Source organism: Diaporthe citri (genome assembly GCF_014595645.1).
Source record: "Diaporthe citri strain NFHF-8-4 chromosome Unknown scaffold_8, whole genome shotgun sequence".
NCBI lineage: Eukaryota > Fungi > Ascomycota > Sordariomycetes > Diaporthales > Diaporthaceae > Diaporthe > Diaporthe citri.
In genome coordinates this window covers 1,362,462-1,382,290 of record NW_025064853.1, presented here as the reverse complement: position 1 = coordinate 1,382,290, position 19,829 = coordinate 1,362,462, and the positions used below count along the sequence as shown (strand labels likewise).

The 19,829-nt window shown below is 55.1% G+C and overlaps 6 protein-coding genes and 1 non-coding gene across 7 annotated transcripts; 3 read left to right on the top strand and 4 right to left on the bottom strand.

The window, feature by feature from the left end:
* Positions 1–412: 412 nt before the first annotated feature.
* INS49_014747 (uncharacterized protein) lies at positions 413–5,243 on the bottom strand (the record flags this gene model as incomplete). The annotated part of the gene is made up of 3 exons (XM_043175436.1): positions 413–3,466; positions 4,151–4,804; positions 4,857–5,243. 3 exons carry the CDS (start codon positions 5,241–5,243, stop codon positions 413–415), a joined length of 4,095 nt encoding a protein of 1,364 aa, XP_043020393.1.
* A 717-nt stretch (positions 5,244–5,960) lies between these two features.
* On the top strand, positions 5,961–7,488 carry INS49_014746 (uncharacterized protein; the record flags this gene model as incomplete). The annotated part of the gene is made up of 3 exons (XM_043175435.1): positions 5,961–6,027; positions 6,505–7,010; positions 7,243–7,488. The coding sequence occupies 3 exons, from the start codon at positions 5,961–5,963 to the stop codon at positions 7,486–7,488; spliced, it is 819 nt and encodes a 272-aa protein (XP_043020392.1).
* Positions 7,489–8,277: 789 nt separating this feature from the next.
* On the top strand, positions 8,278–8,364 carry INS49_014745. Its single transcript has one exon. It is a non-coding gene; the product is annotated as a tRNA-Tyr (tRNA).
* A 573-nt stretch (positions 8,365–8,937) lies between these two features.
* On the bottom strand, positions 8,938–9,665 carry INS49_014744 (uncharacterized protein; the record flags this gene model as incomplete). Its single annotated transcript, XM_043175434.1, has 3 exons — positions 8,938–8,945; positions 9,006–9,423; positions 9,498–9,665. 3 exons carry the CDS (start codon positions 9,663–9,665, stop codon positions 8,938–8,940), a joined length of 594 nt encoding a protein of 197 aa, XP_043020391.1.
* Positions 9,666–11,775: 2,110 nt separating this feature from the next.
* Positions 11,776–13,068, bottom strand: INS49_014743 (uncharacterized protein; the record flags this gene model as incomplete). The annotated part of the gene is made up of 2 exons (XM_043175433.1): positions 11,776–12,091; positions 12,200–13,068. The coding sequence occupies 2 exons, from the start codon at positions 13,066–13,068 to the stop codon at positions 11,776–11,778; spliced, it is 1,185 nt and encodes a 394-aa protein (XP_043020390.1).
* Positions 13,069–15,264: 2,196 nt separating this feature from the next.
* On the top strand, positions 15,265–17,410 carry INS49_014742 (uncharacterized protein; the record flags this gene model as incomplete). Its single annotated transcript, XM_043175432.1, has 3 exons — positions 15,265–15,433; positions 15,605–16,241; positions 16,300–17,410. The coding sequence occupies 3 exons, from the start codon at positions 15,265–15,267 to the stop codon at positions 17,408–17,410; spliced, it is 1,917 nt and encodes a 638-aa protein (XP_043020389.1).
* Positions 17,411–18,300: 890 nt separating this feature from the next.
* On the bottom strand, positions 18,301–19,706 carry INS49_014741 (uncharacterized protein; the record flags this gene model as incomplete). The annotated part of the gene is made up of 3 exons (XM_043175431.1): positions 18,301–19,060; positions 19,116–19,266; positions 19,502–19,706. 3 exons carry the CDS (start codon positions 19,704–19,706, stop codon positions 18,301–18,303), a joined length of 1,116 nt encoding a protein of 371 aa, XP_043020388.1.
* Between the last annotated feature and the right edge of the window lie 123 nt (positions 19,707–19,829).

Sequence of the window (19,829 nt, the reverse complement as noted above, 5' to 3'; positions counted from 1 at the left end):
TCAGCCTACGACACTGGCTTCCCACGTCAAACCCTGTCGTGTGGATGGACGGCGTCGTTCGTTCTCCTGAGACCCCGTAGACAAACACTCCGACTCAATCAAATCTCAGTCACAAGATTTGGGTCTGGCAGCAGGATGAGGTTTGATTGGGTGGCTTCGATAAAGATGTACACGTCTATCTCAATATCGCGATTGTTGATGCCAATTTTTCCATACCGTTTCCATGTTTTCAATGCCAGACTGACCGAACAAGAGGCCAACCGCTTCAACCAAAGCCCATAAAGATTTTTTTGCGTCAGGGGTATCATGTGTACGTACGTCTTTCGTGGCCGACTTTTGCGAGCAGCAGACAACCCCCCGCCTCAGCACATTGCCGCCACAGGGACCTGTGGCCAAGCTCGTCCAATGTGCATCACTTCTCGCCGCGACTCTCCTTCCCCTTCTGCACCATCTCCCCAACAGCCTCCGCCAGCTTGCCTTTCGCGCCCTCATCCAGCGCCGCAGACCACGCCCTCAGATCAACGAGGTAGCTCTTCTCTTTCTCGCTCAGCTCGACTGGCGGGCCACGGACCTGCGGGGTCGCGTCCTCGCCGTCAGTGTCAAAAACAGCCCAGCTAGACTCGTCCTCCGTTCTCAGTCCGAAGCCCCTATCGGGAAGCGACGTCACGGTGAAGTGGCGCAGAAGGATAGAGTCGCCCGGCTTCACAACAGGCAGGTAGTCTTTGTGGGCGCGGAAGAGCGAGACTTCGATCACGCCTTCAGGGGCGGTGGACGGGTCGCAAATGGTGAAAGACGACACGTATTGCCGTGCTTTAGTGCGCTGCGGAGTGGTGTTGGTGCTGGTGACAACGGCCGCGATGTCAAGAGTGTTCATGTTGTAAGACTTGAGATCCTTGAGCGGAGCACACTCTGGCATTTCGGTGTCGAGACGCTTGACCAGGTCGTCCTTCGGCTTGGCCTTGTTCTTGGCCTTGTTCGCCGATGTGGCAGAAGCCTTCCTCCTGGACGGAGACCGGAGACCAGCACGAGCGAACATGTCTTCCTGCTCATGAGTCGGGCTCTCGGTCTTCTGAAAGCTCATTGTCTGGCTACGCGTCGTGCGCGGGCTGGGCGACTGGTCGGATAATACGCGTGATCCTCGCTTCGAGCCACGAGGCGGCTTCGCGAATTGGATGTTGGATTCCTCACGCAGTGTGCGGATTCTAGAACTACGCTTTGATTTGCGCACCGAGGGAGACTCCGCTTCCTCTGTTTCCCTGGACTCAGAAGCCTGGGAGTTGGCCGTCACGAAGCTGGCACGGTCGTCAAAGTGTGCCACGCTGGGCGACTCGTCCATCTGAAGCAGCTCGGAAGCGTCGTGAAAGTCTTCCTCGTCACTGAGGGCGTGGGCGACTTCTTTTCCAGCAACGCCGGTCGGTTTCGGTTCTTCTGCTTCCTCTGGGTCAGCCGGTTGCGTCGGGGACGAGACCGCAACGATCTCGTTCTCTAACGGCTCTGATGCGGCTTCCGAAATGGCGAGATCTTCGTTTTCGTCTAGTTGAGCTTCGTCATGAGATGCCGCTCGTCCATCCTTAATACTTTCGGCATCACTTTCGAGCTCTCCGGGGGCCGACACTGCTTCCTCTGCTGTCGTGGCAACCTTCTTGTTCCGGACACTCAACTCCTTCTCCTCTCTGGACACATCAGGTTGCGAGAGCACAACCTCCGTGTCCTGCGTCTGGATGATCGCTACCTCCTTGTCGGTGACTTGTGTTTCGACGTGGCTGGAGACTGTAGTCATGGAGACGTCCATCGATCTCGTAACGCGACCTTCTCGATGCTGGGATTCAGGCGGTGATGGCGGTGCCTCCTGCGGGTCATCGGAGAAGCCTTCGAAGCTCTTAGATTCCGAGGCCTCGTTTTGAATATTCGGCGTTATGTCCATTTCATCGGTGCCTCTCTCTCCCGGTTCGTCGCCGGAAAGCCTCGGCCCTTGACCTGACGGCTGTCCCGCTCCGTCGTCGCTTAGCACTTCATCAGACGCGTCCTCCCCAGAGCCGGAATTTCGATGCCCATCTGTGCCATCGGGCTGGCCGTCGTCCATCAAGGTGTCCTCTGCCGCCTGAGGGCTGGGTTCTTGCCGCTGTGGCGGAGATGAGAGGTTGGGTGACATGGCCGGCTCCAGCACTTGTGACTGGAAAGACGCAGCTACGTCTCCCGTCTGTGTCTGGAATGACGCGTTTAGATCGACCGGGTGCATGTGTAAGGTCTCCGAACTTGGTGGTCGGCCTAAGGGCGACGACGAAATATTGGCTGGAGTCGAATCCATGACTTGCGTCTCGAAAGATGCAGCTACATCCCTCGATTGTGTCTGAAACGTCGCAGGCAAGTCGATAGGCTCTGGCTGAGAGGATCCAGCCCTATTGTCTGCCTCGTGTCCATCCTCGCTCATCGCATCATCTTCATCACCGAGTGCTTGCCCGGTCTCTGCCTGTGCTTGTTGTGTCTTTTCAGCCATGGAGTCCACTTTTGCAGTAGTCTCTTCGACGTTGGAGCCTTCGTCGACTTCGCTTTGACTTCGCGACTGGCCAGGACTCGAATCCGCCTCTTCCACCTCCGGTACGCTGGCGATTAGGCGATATGGGACCTCGATGTCGCTGCTCGGTTCCACGTCATTACTTGCTCCAGCATTTGTTGGCTCATCCACGTCCATATCGCCGTCGTTTCCGCTTGCCTTATCACTCTCAGATTCGCTGCTTCCATTCTCGTCAACAAGCGGCTCGTCATCAGAAAGCGGTTCTCCCTCTCCGTCTTCTTCTTCCTCGTCTTCTGCGGACTCGTCGGACTCGTCGGACCCGTCGGACTCTTGCTGAACCTTGACGGATCTTTGGCCAGGCTGAACGTTCGAGACTAGCGTACCCGCTATTAGATGTCTCTCGGGCTCGGACTTAGCGATCCCGTCCATTTGTTGGAGTCCAAGTTGGCTTTGGGGCGGCGGGGGTGCTTCTTCTTCGTCGTCGTCTGAATCCGAGAGCAAGTCGATGATAATGGGTTCCTTCTGGACCTGAGGGGGCGGCGCAGTTTGCACTATCGGCTGTCGATAGACAATCCCTCCTGCGTAGTCGCCTTCCTCGTAATCCTCCTCCTCGTCATCATAATCCTCTTCGTCCTCATCGAAATCTTCGTCCTCTTCTAGCAGGTCCTCGTCAGGTAGAGGTCCTCCCCTTTCGGCATCGAAGCCCTCCTCGTCGTCCGAAATACGATCGTAGTTTCTCATATCGTAGTCGTCGCCTTTCTCGTCCTCATCGTAGTCTGCCTGCTCATCGCTGTCCATCGAATCGTCGTCTCCGTCCGCCGAGGATTCCCGGCCATGCGGGAGAGCTGCCCGCGGAACACCTTGTTCGAAGACTGGCTGGGATAGGATACCTTGCTCCCTCATCTCATCCTGGTTCCTCGTTCCGTCTTCTACTCCCGGAGGAATCATACCCTGAGGTGTCCCTACTGGCACACTACTATCGGAGTGTAATCCCCCAGGGACATTAGCATGGCTGTCAGCGTGCCATGTGCCCGATGGTTGAGGCCATAGCGACGCCTCGTTGCTGCTCATATGGGACTCAGGCGCGTGGGTGTGAGTCTCATCAAAGGCATGTTGGGATTGAGAATGCTGCAAGGCATGCTCGCCGGAATGATGCGAGGATGGAGATGCGGCAGCCGATGGTTGCTGGGGATCAGGGTATGCCTCTGATTGATAGTGAGCCTCACTATGACTGAACGGCGTCTGTGACGATGCGTATGGCATACCACTAAATGTAGATTGCGGTTGCTCACCGAACCCAAACCTCACCGACTCCACCGAGGGCCCTCCCACGGCGCCAAACCCGGCACCTACATCCGAAGGTTGGCCAAACCCAGGAAAATGGGTCGCTTGACCAAAAACAGTTTGACCAAACCCAGGCTGGCCAAAAGCAGCTTGAGAATGAGTAGGCTGGCTGAACCCAGACTGGTTTGGCGCTGTGGTTTCCCCGAAGGTGAGTGGCCGCTGTGTCTGCTCGTTACTTTGCGCAGGAGGCACGGTTTGAGACATTCCGAAACCTGCTTGAAAGCTTAAATTGGATTCAGGGAATCCGGAGGTGCCCGGTACTGGAACGAATGGGTTGGTCGTGGTCCGTACCGCCGTGGCGGCGGGCTGTTGTTGGGTTGGGGCTGCACCTTCAAGGCTCGACATCGACGCTTGGACACCAGCGTTCGTGGTGGCGCCCATGTATGTCCCTGGAGACCTGCCACTTAAGGGCGAGGATGAAGATCCTGTCCTGCTGAGAGCCTTGGACGGCGTATTTGCTACACTCTGGGGTGGTGGTGGAAGTTCCAGCTCGGAAGTTTGGCACGCCCCGTCTGCCATCTGAGGCTTCGACGGTGTGTCCTGCATCACGATATCACCATCTTGTGCCGAGGCAGGCGAGGATGAGTTTTGTAGTATCTCGGGCTCAGGACTGCTGCTTTCTTCTCGGTATCTCCACCTGCCATTCTGCACAGAGTACCTAGGCCGCTTGCGGCCCTTGCCTCTTCTGCCTCCATCCGCCTCCAGTTCTTCGTCGAGGTCAAATTCAAACAGGGGCGCGTATGAAGCCCTCGACCTCTTCATGAATATCGGCGATGCGTACTCGTTGACAACAGGTTTAGCGTTATTCTGCATCGGGGGTTCGTCGTCGAAGATGGTCGTGTCGATCTCGGCGAATGGGATGGGCTCGAACGCCTCTTCTGACTCGGTGGGAACAGGTTGGTCGATATTGATGAACTTGGTTTCTTGAGACTCGCCAAGTGTGACCTGCGATGCATCGTGAGAAGAGTAGTTCCTAATCAGAGCCAAAGCGTCCCACCTTGAGCGTGAGCTTTCCCACGAACTTCAGCTGCCAATCCGACCGAGAGCCCGGTGGTCGCGCAGGTTCCTCGTCCCTGGCCCACTCCACGCCGTCCAGATCCAAGGTGACCTCATCGCCGCTCCCGAGCTCCAAGCCCCCGACGACCTCGGCGCTAGGGCCATTGAGCTGTATGCGCACCTGGCCTTTGTCGCGTCGCAGTCGGAAGTCTGGCTCGGCGAGTAGGAAGGCAACGCTCTTGCTGACAGAGCTGAACGGCCAGGTGATCGTGACTTCTCCGTGTACTTTTCGAGTCGCCTGATCGGGCAGTTCGGGGGCCAACTGTGCGATTGGCGTCGCTGTCTTCGTCGCGAGCAAATGCTCGACGTCTCCATCTGCAGTTGCCATCGTAGCGGACGCGATGTCGTACTGCGATGGAAAGGATCGACGGCTAGATCATCGCTCAGGAAGGTGGAGGAGACCGAGATGCATCGGCCATCTGATAAACGTCGCGCTTTTAAATGAATCGTCGTGCCGGTTCCGTCATTGGAGGTCGAAAACAGAGCAACTTGAGATGGATGTCTCGGTTCGTGACCAGGAGCAGAGTAGGGAGCTTGTCGGGCAGGTACTTTGGTACTTGGGTACGTGGGTACTTGGACACCGAGAAAACACACCTGAACTCGGCTCAAAGGAGAAGGCGGTAGGGTGGAGTCCGGTAAGTGCTGCCGAAAAGAACTGGATCCACACCTCCGGCCCGGCTGAGTCGTGACAGGCCGATACGGAGAGCACGTCAACCAAATCGTCACGCCACGCATCCGATGTGGTCACCTAGAAGAATTACCAAACCCTTCGTTTCGCTTTTGACTTTTTCATAACTCCTCTTTCGACTTGTTTATATATCTCCTCCGGCTCCGTACTCGCGGTCTCTCGACTTATCTGCATTCTTGCTGCGGAACAAATCTGGCTTTCTCCCGACCAGCGACAAGCGTTTCTTCTTGCCTGCGCACCCATTCCTCGCACTTATCAAGCTGTATCAGGCGCGCAGTGATAGAACACCTACCCCTCCTGTTCATACAACGCTGCCTCCTGAGGTCTACCTACTGCTCGACCAGGCCATACTCCACCATGGGTTCTGTTGATTCCGGGACGTTCGACGTCAAAAAAATCGCCATCATCGGCGCTGGCCCATGTGGTCTCTCGGCAGCAAAGTATCTTATCGCACAGCAGGCTTTTGACTCAGTAGTCGTCTTCGAACAGAACCCTGAAGTGGGAGGCGTGTGGTATTACAGTCGAGAGCCTACGTCCAGCCAACATGTTCCTCAAGTGAGCCCTTTCTGCCCTCCGGACGCTCCCGTCAAAGGCCCAGATAGCGATGCGCCGGTGTTCGCTTCGCCGATGTATGAGCTCCTCAATACCAACATCCCTTGGACCATCAGTATGGAATCTCCCACTACGTCCTTGCTTTCCTTGCGTCTCTTGAGGTATTGATCAGGTGGCCGGATGTGACGGAAGACATAGTCTCCCCAACAGGGACCAAGTCTTGAGACAGCTGCTCGAAAATGTACTGACCCACGTGAAGTGAAATACGGAGATCAGGACTTTCCTCACGACGGACTGATCTTTCCGTCCCGTCAGGTCGTTCAGGAGTACCTCGTGCAATATTCCCAAGATATCCGCCACCTTATCCGCTTTTCAACCCAGGTCAAGAACGTCTCGCTTCGACGGGAAGGGAGCCATGACCGCTGGGATGTCGACACCGTGAACCTTCTCGATGGCCAGAAATCGAAGGATACCTTTGACGCTGTCGTGGTAGCCAACGGGCACTACGCAACGCCATTCATCCCAGACGTCAAGAACATCAAGGAATTCGACGCCGCACATCCCGGCGTGATCTCTCACGCGAAGACGTATCGCGTGCCCGAGGACTACGCCGGGAAGAAGGTGCTGGTCGTGGGCAACGCGTCTTCGGGCCTCGATATCGCCTCCCAGATCAGCCGGCACAGCAAGAGCCCCCTGCTATTATCCGTGCACGAGCCTACTCCCGATGAGAACTTGGAGCACGTCCGGGCCGAGGAGGTGCCCGCGATAGAGGAGTTCCTCGTAGAGGAGAAGGGTGTCAGGTTCACCGATGGCAGGGTGGAGAAGGACCTGGACGCCATCTTATACTGCACAGGGGTATCTGTTTAGCTTCCCCTTCTTGGAAAGCCTGATACCGGGGCTGGTATCGAACGGGACGAGGGTGTACGGGCTGTACAAACACTTGTTCAACATTGACCATCCCACTCTGGTCTTCCCTGGGCTACCCATCAGGGTCGTCCCCTTCCCGGTCTCTGAAGCACATGCTGCTGCATTCGCCAGGGTCTGGTCGAACTCCTTGGCATTGCCCTCGGTGAAAGAGATGTCGCAGTGGGAGGAGGAAGAAGCCAAGAGGCACGGCAAGTCTTTCCACGTCTTCCCCAAGCTTGGCGATGCCGACCTTCTTGATGAGTTTCGCGACTGGGTCAAGCAATCCAGCAGCAGCCAGGGCAAGGAGCCGCCAGTGTGGAACGCAGAGCAGAAGTGGGAGCGCGGGATTTATGTCGAGGGCAAAGCTCAAGTTCGAGACCACAGGGCGGAAGGCGAAGTCTCTCAAGGAACTCGGATTCCCGTATGAACCTGAAAGTGACGTCAACATGCAGGATATTGTATAGAGAGCTACAGATCTAGGGGTAGTGAGTAGATGCTCAGTTAGATTGCATTTTCAGAATAGCGCACCATATGCTTTCCCAACGGTACTGGCTTCTGACCGACATCCCTGCCGTTTCAATTCCTCATCATGGAAAAGTCCTAAACTTCAGGCCAATGGCGAATCAGACTCGGTCTCAATTCTGAAATTTATATCCTTCTGCACCGAAGCCGGGTCTACTCATTGTCCTGGCCATTGCGGGTGATAGGTTAAGGAGGCTTGAATCCCATGACATCCCATCACCACACAAAAGCGAGTGAGTGACAGTACGGACAACCGTTGGTCTGGTACTTATTCGGCACCGTGTCCGTATCTGTGATGCCAATGCCTGACAAAGCCTGGGGTTGTTGAGACAAGCGAGGCGGTCTAAGCGTGCAGAATCGGTGTGGTACATCTCTCTCCGGGAGAAGGTTTTCGAGGACCCATTTTTCCTTTGCGAAACACCACCCCGAATATAAACACACCAAATGAATGGGTATCTCACTCCCAAAATTTTGAATTCATGTAAGCAAATTCTAAGTCACAAGCAATCATTACCACAGCAGCTGCCAAATATCTCTCCTGAGCTGAAGGCCCCACTTTGCCAGTTCCCCTCATCAGTCAGGTGGTCGGCGCAGCTCCGCTCCGGCCTCCGGCATCTCGGATCACAATCCGCCCACATTTTCGCCACCAAAGTTCCACCAATATAGTTTATTTATTACACACTGTTTTAATCACCTCTGGATAGCTCAGCTGGAAGAGCGATGGACTGTAATTGTTGTAATAGCCATCCACAGGTCGCGTGTTCAAGTCACGCTCCGGAGACTTTTTGGTTTCTTCCTCTCCATTTTTGTTTTCAACCCTCTCCACGCACACGCCCCTTTCCCCTTCTCAACTCCGACTGTACGCAACAAACCAGCTGAGCTGCTCAGAGGGCAATGAGGCTTCGGAGGAGTCCGAAGGAGGACTGTAAGCGTCCGCTTTGTTATCTGCAGGTCCGCTGTTCGATCCCGCGAGGGGGGACTTTTATTTTTAAATACCGAGTTTCGCACCTGCAAAAACCCTAACACCCATACTTAACACCTATACCTAACATATCTACACCCACACACCCATATACCTACATACCTATACACCCACACATCCAACACCAACACACCCAACACCCATACACCCAACACCCATACACCCAACACCCATACACCTAATACCCATACACCCATATATCCATACACCCAACACTTATATATTTAATACCCATATACTTAACACTTATATACTTAATATTGATATTTTTAACATTTATACATTTAATATTTATTTTTCTTTCGAATCGTCAAAGCAAGCCAGAGTTACGAGGTTGTGGCTCCAGACCCTCTGGGGGCATTTGGTGAAAATTCATATACCTAACATCACCCCCAGCGGAAGCAATAGCCCCCACCAACCAACCTCCTCTCTCACACCACCCCCCAAACCCTGCCCGTCCTTCCCACTCTGCCCGCACAAGCTCCCACAGTCCGTCTTCTCCGTCCCGTTCCACTCCCCACAGCCCACCATCACCGCCGTGCCCCCCGCCAGCCCCGTGCCGGCGGGCGCCAGCAGCGCCGCGTGCGCCCCGTCGTCGTTGCACAGGTTGAAGTCCACCACCCCGCCGTACTGGTTGGGCGTCTGCAGGTCGGGCTGCGCGCAGATCGGGTCATCCCCGTCCGCGGGGCACAGGTTGTTCACCTTCACCACGATGCTGGACCCCGCGTTGGGCACGGCGCTGCCGCCCTGCGCGTCTGTCTCGACGGTGAGGCGGTAGCATGTCCCGCACGCGGGGCCCTTGCCCTCGCCGGGGCCGGCGCCGAAGAGGTTCTGCGACACGGCTGCCGCGTAGCCGGGCTGGGTCCCAAGAATGATCTTGTTAGTGCGAGTTGGGAGTGGGATTTTGTCTGTCTCATTCCCATGTGACGTACATAGGTGTAGAACCCGCACGCTACCGTGTTACTGTTGCAGTTGGGCGAGCCCTTGGGGTCGTTGGTCCCGTACCAGGAGATGGTCACGTTGTACGTAGTTGTGTTGCTGTCTTGGGCGGCGGCGAGGGCCGCGATAAGCAGCGCGACGAAGAAGGAAGGGAAGATCATGTTATTTCGCCGAATCTGAAACCTTGCCTGGCTCCCTGTGATGAAAAGGGCGGGGAAACCGAGTTGGATTGAAAAGGGGCACCAGCTATCGAACCGAATTATGCCTTGCTTTTGTAGAGAAGCAGCGGCAGGACGTTGGTCACCTTGCTATATCTCCCTCAGGCACGCGGTTGCTATCAGTAAGGATGGTAGATGGTTAGATGGTAAAGGTTCGATTGTTGAGTCCGGATAGCTCTTACTGAAGTATTCCTGTTGGTTGGAATAGCATTCATGATGTCGGTGGTCTGGGATGCTGATTATGCGACGTCATGTTAAGGTTATTTCCAAGGTTTCCCCAACCTGCTTCGTAAGGCTGATTGGTGTGGTGTTTCTAGAGCTTGGCATAGCCCCTGGCATAAGTGATGTTAATTGGGTGCTCGAAACCCGGCATCAGACCCGCCCGAGGCGAGCGTCCATTTTTCTGGCAGGAGTAACAGAGTCTCGCCGCATAGTATCAGTGTTGAGGAAGCAGGAGCCGATATTGTAAAGCAGTGGGAATAGAATGGCAGCTGAAAGTGATAGAAGGGATAGACCTTGGGGCGAAGTGTTTTTAAATCAAAGGCGGGTTGCTGATTAGCCTAAATACCATGTGCGTTTCGGAATCTGGGAGGAGACTACCTAGTAGGTATATAAGCTAGGGGTATGAATTGGGTGTATGGGTATTAAGTTTGTGGGTGTGTGGGTGTTAGGTGTATGAGTGTTGGGTGTGTGAGTGAATAGGTCTGGGTGAGGTGCTCTGACGGCTACAGCTCTGGCGCGAGTGGTGTACAGGTGTACCATCCGTTTTTGCGGGTGCGAATATCCGTTCTCTTGGGAAATATGTAATTGCCCCTGTTTGTAGGATTATGGTATGTCTTCGAGCTGCATCGGATATGTTACATGTTGCATACCTGAAAGACGGGTATTAATCTTGGTGTGGCGACGATAAATTTGGCAAAGAGAGTTTCTGTTGTACAAGTACCATTCTTACAGAAATGTAATGACAAATTCGATTACCGTGTGTATGAGATATATTCCACAAGTGGTGGAAAAGAATTTGTAGTTCCTTTGAAACTTACATAGTTTAGAGTAGAAATTGTCAAAGCCTCTATTCCTGCCACCCCAAGTTGACCCTCGCCCATGCTTAGCTGCTAACAGGATTTCAGTATATTAATGAGCTATATCCTGGCTTATTATGATCAGATTCGAAACCTCTCGTCTCACTTAGCTACAGAGGGAAAATGGATGCACCCACACCCTCCGAGCGTGAATCAGGACATGTCTAGCCAGGATGACAACTCTCCCCCTCAGATCCTCAAAGATGAGCTAGACACAACTTAGCTCTGAAACGACCTTCTTTTAAGGTCTCGCTCCCCCTCAGGTTCAGTCTGGCTCCCCTTTCTCTGACTCTTCCCCTCACTATGAAGTCCTTTTACTCTGATCTGGGCTTGAACTGGTGAGTGTCTAGGTTCTTCTTTATTAAATGGCTATATGTATACTTGGATAATGAGACTCTGGGCGAATAACCACTTAATTAACGAGGGAAAATGGATGCACCCATACCCTCTGAACATAGATTGGGACTTATCTAGCTAGGGTTACAATTATCTCTTCATCAAGTCTACCTTTCGGCCCTTCGATATGTCAGCCAGACGCGGCGCCTGTAACTCAGATTCATATCTAGGGCCCGCATGAGAAACTGACACCAGTGAAGAATTGAAACTGGTTACCGGGAGAAATTCCGGTTGTCACTGGTTCATGAACTCCATGCACATGTCAGTCAGAAGTGACAAAAGTTACGTGATCAGAAGGCAAGTGACTAGTTCTTTGCAAATAGCGAATTCCAACTCAGGCCACCAAGTTTCAATCAGTAATTATACAAAGGAATCCGTTCTCGATATAATATCCATAGTTCCGCGGCTTTAGTTTCATCCAAAATGCTTATTGACAACAAATGCAAAAGTCAGGAGTCTAGCACACTGACGGATTAAATTCAGTTCCGTCTTTTGATTTCAAGTTTTCGACTTCTCCCTGATGGTGGAGAATCTGGGAACGAGTTGTGTCTTCACTCTATCTTCATTTTTCCTATGCATCATTCATGATACTCGGCGCCACCGAACATAACAATGTTTCGCCGTGCGTATTGCGAATTCTCCTCGTCACCCCACCCCGAAAGCATATGATCAAGGCGAGTCATCCGAAGTACCACCGAGCGCAAGTCCTTTTTCCTTTGGGCTCTACACACGGCTTCCTTTACGAGCTCGTCCAGGTAGAGCTTCAGACAGGGCTTCAGCCCCGTCGCCTCGTAGGCACACGCCATGTACCTTTGGCTCTTGAACGCGGCTTTTGCCTGGGACGACGTATTTTTGCGTTTGAATCCCTCCTTTTCCCTTTGGAGACGTTGTAAACTGCTCGCACATGGTTAGCACTGTGGGGTTTACATCCTGAGACATTTGCCTCGCGAGGAGCTCGTTGCGATGACTCTTGAAAGATGTGATAACATAAAGAGATCTTACTATGTCCTCCGTTTATCAATTCCCAGGCGCTCATACGCAGGCACGAGAGGCTGGGACGACTGGCTTGTTTCCCCATGTCGCCCTGCGGTGTTCTTGAAGCTGCGTGGGAGGCTGAAGGATGAAATCACGCAAGAACCGCCGGCTGTCTCGTCCCCAGGTGGTTTTGTCATGCTCAAAAAATAGCTCCAACATTTGATGGTCACTTCCGCCAAGTCGGTCTGGTTTTCCATCCGCGAAAATCCCTCGAGGATCCGGCGCAGCGGGTACATTTCCGGCCAGGCGAGCGAGGAATCCGCTGCGAACGCAGCAATGTACGCCAGAAGTGCCTTGAGGATACCGTTTTCAGGCTCGGAGTCCTCCCCATCCCACTTCATCTTGATTATCGTGAAAAAGAGCCCGTGCAGCGCGTGGTGAGGCTCGTCTCGGAGCAACACTTGTATCTTGGCCGGCAGGCGTCGCAGCTCGACGAACGCCTCCTCCACCTGGTGCTCGGCTAGTAGCTCGCGACAGCCTTCCACCGAGTTGATGAAATCTGCTGCCGACCTGGAGAACGTCTCGATGTCCAGCGCCGTTTTGGCGCCCGAGAAGATTGCGTCGAGCGTCTCGCGGCAAATATTGTGCTCCGTGTGCTTATGTGCTTGCGCAGGTGATGTTCCCTGACATTGAACAACTTCCCGAGGATTTTCATTTTCGTTTCTCTCCGTGATATAGTCCTGAATGCCGAGCAGTATCGTTTCTGGAGTCCGAAAAACGTCTGGTGACTCGATGATCAGGCCTGATGCCGACCAGGAAATCAAATGATGCTCGGGACGCGCATTCGTCCGGATGTATTTTGAACATCCCCAGGATCTCAAGCGTTTCTTGTACATTGATTGACTAGACATGCAATGAGTAAACAGTATCAAGAAATGAGACACATGTGAACAGATAGGAGGTTAGCCTACGTTGCATTGAAAGCGTATTTGGTGCGCATTATTTCCTTGACGTCCCATAGAGGTTTGTTTTCTGTGAGATATAGTCGCTTGATTGTGGCTTTGTGATGACACCAATCTGCGTTCGTAGCCCATCTGGACTTTTGGCATTTAGCCCCCCGAGAGACCTGAATGCCACTGAGATCCTGGCTCTCTCCCGGACATGGCGGGGACACCCTCCTCACTTTGGCTTTTCCTCGCATGGTCCAGACAGTCGGACTCTCTAGCCGAAGGTTCGTTTCAAGTGTTGTCGATACAAAGTCTCAAAATGGATGTGTAAAGATAGAATTCAAGAGGAAGCAAACTAATTACGTGGTCCTCGATGCGGTCAGGAAATAAATGTGAGGTGCCGGTAATGTTTGATAGCCTCCTCACCCCTGTTCGCCGTTGGCTCTAGTGCTTACGGGCCACGTTCGGGCGGACCGATTCCTGCCTACACTGGCGTAGCGCTGCGGAACGTCGTTGGAGCCTCCAAGGCTCATTTTGAACGTCATCTCAGCTGCGTCAGGCACGTATTGTTACACGGAGACGCAGCCTTACAGTTGCTTGCCACTGCGTGCTCGGCACCCCGGCATCCCAGGCACAAAAAGCAGTTTGGAAGGATCTCAAATTTCCGTACTAGCTGTTTGATTAAGGTATCACATAAGCGCTGTGGAGTGTCTTTCCAGCAGTTACCGGTATGTCTTATTCGATCTGGCGCGAATTACTTCAAAGACCTTGGCTTTGTGTACTAAGTGTAGAGGATAAAAGACTGGTGAAGAACTGAGACGGTAAAGAAAAAGAAACTTGACACGGGAAGTAAACCCTCAGTCCTGGGAGCTGTCGGTGCAATACGCTGTGGCCGAAGCTGGGTATCTCGGTTGCATTGCCGTGGAGTGGCCGACACGCCTATGAGGTGCCTCCGGTTCCAAGCTTGCAGATCGCTCCGATCTTGTCGCACACAGTGAATAATTCTTTGAGCAACTGACCGTGAAGCCTGCAAATATGACGAAGCAGCGAGGTGGAGAAATCCGAAATTTTGGTGATGGAGCTGAGGATGATCGCTGGCCGCTTTCAGCTTGACCTGCCCAGCGCATTTCCAGATGTCGGTCGACCGTGCACGTGAGACTGATCGTCCAAGAAGAAATCGAAATCCAGCTCAGCCAATGGCAGTCAAGGTGTCCAATAAGGGCGTCGGCCGGCGTCTAGACATAGCCCTAAGTCATGGAGAGCTGTGTTGTTGCCGCGGTGGTGTTCGTCAGAAGGGGGGAATGTGACGGGATGAGGAGTGGTGGTTGTGTGCTTGGGATGGATCCGCATGCCCTTTTGCCACTGAAGGAATGTCTGGAAGTCCGTGGACTCGAATGCTGCGATTGACGCGTCGAACATTTCGAGACACGGTCAATGAATTGAAGTCGACAAGGAATGCTGCAGAGTTGATACGTTCGTTCAAATGGTATCATATCAGTTGGGAAGGGAATGACTACTTCATATACTGAAGTGCTCCCGCGGTGTGGTCTCGGCCTACCTAGGTACGTGTTAGTGGGCATAATTAGTTCCTCCACACCCAAGGCTTTCGAATGGCTTCGCTTCCAACTTCATTCGCCTTCGGTTCCCCCATAGGCCCATTGCAGCAATCGAGACCGTGTAGTCATGCCAAGTATGAAGAATAGAAGGATAGAATAAACATCAATAGTAACTGACAACTTTAACCACGAGTGCGGCTCGTCGGAGGCACGATTGATATCGGACGGCTGTCGGTCCCAGGTAAGACGGGATGTTCTCCCCGCAATCCCTCGATAAGCAGCGTGGGACAAGGCGACCTGGAGCTTCCTTATCAGTAATGGTGTGCTTTTGCGTTAGCTGCCGGAAGGAAGCTTCAGGTGAATTTGTAATCTACAAGAATACTGCTGTCATTGATCCGCTCGCTTACAGACGCAGACATGTCTCTCTCTCCCTCTGCAACAGTGGCCGATTCCTGCACGCCTAGGCCAACGTACCACCCGGAAGTCCCCTGAATATAATCTGTCGACGGACGTGACCTAGCTGCGTGAACCCCAACGGCGGACCGAGATAGCTCGCGCCCACCCAACCCCCAAGCCTCAAACCGTCGCGATGGAGTCGAGCTCCACGGCAGCCGCCGGCCCGGCTGCGATGGCTAGCAAGCCAAAGCCCAAGGACTTTAGCCACTACTACTCCGTCACCACGGCGCATCGCACGCCCAGTGCTATGAAGGCTTACTACAAGTTCTTCCAGATCCCCGGCGTTGGAAACCTGGCCGGTGGTAAGCAATTAGCCTCTCTTACGAATCACCCATAGAGGAGACATAAGGTTGAGTGCTCCGAAACTCTATCGTCGACGCAATTGCACGATAAGCCCTCTGAATCTTGCATTCCTTCATAGCTCTTGAACTGGTTCCCAACTTCCAAATTCAGTGCTGATCAGCAGCACCCAGGCCTCCCGAACCTGCGATTCTTCCCCTACGACACCCTCGAGGCACAAACCGCCAAGCCAGAGCGATGGACGCCCTCGCCCAACAAGCCCAACGCCGCCGCCGCCGACCTCACCGAGTCCACCGCCTCGCTGAAGATTAACGGCAGTTCCGGCGGATCCGACCCGGCGGCGGCGTCGCACATCACCGTCCCCAAGGCGCTGTCCCCCGACACGGACCCGCGCAAGAAGATCGACCTCGCGACGGCGCTGCAGTACGGCCAGGCCCAGGGGTACCCGCCCCTGTACTCGTTCCTGCGGCAGTTCGCCCGCGAACACCTGCACCCCAACGTCCCCTACGAGGGCGGCGTCGACGTCGTCCTGACCGTCGGCTCCACGGACGGCATGTCCAAGACGCTGGAGCTGTTCGTCGACCCCTGGAGCCCCGAGACGGGCGACGTCCGCGACAGGCCCGGCCTGCTGTGCGAGACCTTCGTCTACGGGAACGTGCTGAGCCAGTCGCAGCCCAAGGGCGTCCAGATCGTGCCTGTCAAGGCCGACGAGGGCGGTATGGTGGCCACGGGACCGGGGAGTCTGGATGATGTGCTCACAAACTGGGACTACGCCAAGGGCCGCAGGCCGCATCTGCTGTACACCGTGACGTGAGTACCACCGCCTCCAGCTCCTACAGTGGTGAGATAATGGCTAACTTCAAACCAGAATGGGCCACAACCCCACCGGTATCCTCCTCTCCCTCGAGCGCCGCAAGGAGCTCTACGCCATCGCCTCCAAGTTCGACGTCCTCATCATCGAGGACGACCCCTACTGGTACCTCCAGTTCCCCTCCGCCGCCGTCGAGGAGGGCAAGTCCCGCAACAAGCCACCCGTCGCCGACGCCCTCTCCACCCCCTACAAGCCCGAGAAGTCCACAGGCTACCCCTTCCTCGACTCCCTCGTCCCCTCCTTCCTCGCAGTCGACACGGACGGCCGCGTCATCCGCCTCGACACCTTCTCCAAGACGGTCGCGCCGGGCTGCCGGCTGGGCTTCGTGACCGCGCAGCCGGACCTGATCGAGCGCTTCGTGCGCGTGACCGAGTCCTCGACGCAGCAGCCCTCGGGGTTCGTGCAGAGCATGATCGCGGAGCTCATAATCGGCACGCAGCCGCCCGAGGTCGAGCGCTCGTGGCTCTCCCTGCGCAAGCCCTCCGAGCGCGCCACCTTCAGCGGCTGGAACACGGACGGCTGGGTGCGGTGGATCGAGGGCCTGCGGGGCGAGTACGAGCGCCGCATGAACCGCATGTGCCGGATCCTGGACGAGGGCTCCGCGTACGTGAAACAGGGCACGCCGCGGTCCGCTGCCGACGCGGACGTCTGCGTCCTCACCAAGACGCAGCTGTACGACTTTGCCTGGCCGCGCGGCGGCATGTTCGTCTGGATCCGCGTCTACTTCGAGCAGCACCCGCTGTTCGGGGCCGCCAGCTCCGACGGCAAGGACATCGTCGACGGCACCGCGCTGGCCACGGGCCTGCTCATCCACCTGACCAAGAAGCCGTACAAGGTCATCGTCAGCCCAGGCATGATGTTCTCGGCCACCGAGGAGATCCGAAGGAATGTCGGCTGGCAGCACTTCCGGCTGTGCTTCGCCGCCGAGACGGAGGAGAACGTCGACCTGTGCTCGGAGCGGTTCGTCAAGGGCGTGAGGAAGTACTGGCAAATCAAGAAGGTCAAGGAGCTGGAGGATCTCATCAAGGAGTCGCCCGTGGCCGCACACGATGCCGATGGCGAGGACGAGGAGGAATTTGGGAATTTGGGGCCATACCTTGGGTGTTAGGGCGGTCCGAGGGTGGGATTGTGTTTTGGTCCAGCGTTTCCATGTACTGTTGGGGATATAAAGCTGCTGTCAATATTTCACGATTTTATGACGATCTTTCCGAGTACGGCGAGGTGGTCAGGCGCAGAATGAAAGCCATTTAGCTTCTGCATGTTGCCGTTGCCAGAATGTGATGTCAATTTGCAATCTTCTCCCCGCCCAGACTTGGTCCTCTCGAGAGCGTCTGCACTCCCTCTGGCCGCTCAGGCTGGGCGTCTACGGGTCATGCTGCCGACTATGCTCTCTTGTCACTCACAGTCGACAACTTCTACTGTCCACACTCACAGTCTCTGTGAGATCCTGAGCTGCGGAAGCTTGAGTCCTAATCGCACAGAGGAAACCATCCTACCACGCTAGGTCGGAGCGCCTCATCGCCACCTTAGAGCTGGGCACCAGGGGAACGTGTTCCTTCGCCAGCCAATTTTTGCTCCATGGTCGCCAGTCGGATTTCCCGATCCGCGACAGTCTCTCGAATTTGCGCCAGAGCATCGCCGAGGCATATTACGATTACCCACAACACACTGCTTTTACCGATGAAAATCACCAATATACATAGATGTGATTGAATTCAATTTCTTCATAGGGACTTCCACAGCACGCATGACCTGACAGCCCCTGCCAACACAGGCCCTCCCCGCCGTCACAGAAAGTTCAGCCAGAGGACAGATATAATCACAGTATCGGATAGGCGTCATTTTGTGAAGAGTCATTAAAGAATTCCATGTTCTTTTTCGATTTGGCAAATGTGCTACCGTGGCTCACACATTCCTGACCAACGCCGAAACCATCAATTTATCATGCAGTCCGTTTCAATTCCCCATTCCCAGAAACCAAAGAAACCCTCCCCTTGCTTAGTCGGCCAGGGTGAGCTTGAAGGCCTCAGACACAGGCTTGGGCTTGCCACCCTCGACCTTCTTCTCGCCGAGCTTCTCCTTCTGGAAGGCAGACGCGTAAGGGTTGAGGCGCAGCAGGACCTGCTTGTTCTTGAGAGGGTTCTTCTTCTGCACGTTGCCGCGCTTCGTCCGGGACTCGCCCTTGGGGGCACGCAGGACGCTCTGGATTTCGGAGGAGTTGATCAGACGGGTGAGGTCGGCCTGGGCGACGACGTTGGAAGGCAGGAGGAAGTCCTTCTTCAGGGCCGAGGGCTCAGTGGTGGTGCCGTAGACCTTGTCGAGGGCCTTGAAGGCGGCGGACGACCAGATGACGAATCGGCCGAGGTGACCACCAGGGGCCAGCTGCAGCAGGTTCAGGGAGTAGACGGAGGAGGTCTCAACGCCGGGGATGTTGCGGAAACCCTTGACAAGCTCCTTGCCGTCGACCTCGGGGTCGTAGATGACGAGAGGTCCGCGGCGCTGGCGGTGGCGGCGACCACGGAGCTTGCCCTTACCGGCGCGGAGCTTCTTGGAGCCCTTGACCTTCTCCAGGTCGGGGCCGGCACCGACGGCCTTCAGCAGACCGAGAGCGCCGGAGGTCTTGGCGGCGGCAGCGCCCTCGAAGGCGGCGGAGTCGACGACGAGAGGAACCTCAGGGACGGCCGAGATCTGGTGACCACGGGCGAACAGCAGGGAGGGAACGGCAGAAGCAGCCAGAGCAGAGGCGGTAGCGAATCGCCTGGGTTTTGTTAGGATCTGCGTCGATAACCGGGTGGAAAGCTCCATCGACTCACTTCTGGTTCTGGTTGATCTTGACGTGCCACTTGCGCCAGGTCTTGGTAGGCGCGAACATGCGACCGGAACGGCACATGTTACCGAAAGCAGCCTGACCAGCACGGTGCGTACCACCACCAGAGACACGGGGGATACGGGCGACAGCGCGACCTGGATATCTCGTTGTCAGCTTCAGTCCATCCAGAAGTGGCGTTCCCAGCCGTGTGTGAATTTTCATGTTCCAATCCCCTTCCAATCAGCAGCCGTCTGTTGTCGCCGTCGAGATCCCAAATTCTTGACCAAATGCTGTCCTCCTGATCTCGTCGTAGATTTTCCCAGTTTTCCCCCCTTCGGCCCCTCGTCTTCCATCGCCTCCAATGGTGTTCAGAATCTCGAAAGTACTAACCAGTTCCCCAGGACTCGGCAGAGGTCTGGTGACCGGCCTTCTCGCTCACGGCATAGGGCTGGCGCTTGTTCTTGGCGATTCCCTTGTGCACCTCCTGGACGATATCAGGACGGATGGGGGCGGTGAAGACGGTAGGAAAGGTGTGGGTGGCCTGAGTGGCCTTGCCATCGGCACCCAGGATCGTGACGGTAGGTCGGGATGCCATTTTGCCCAAGAATCGGCCTGCTTCAATCGCGGAAAGTCAGTATTTCGGGGTTCGTTTTTGCTTCCAATTGATGCAGAGACCCTCGATCGAGGATTTCCGTCGTGGGGTGGTCGCGGACTGACC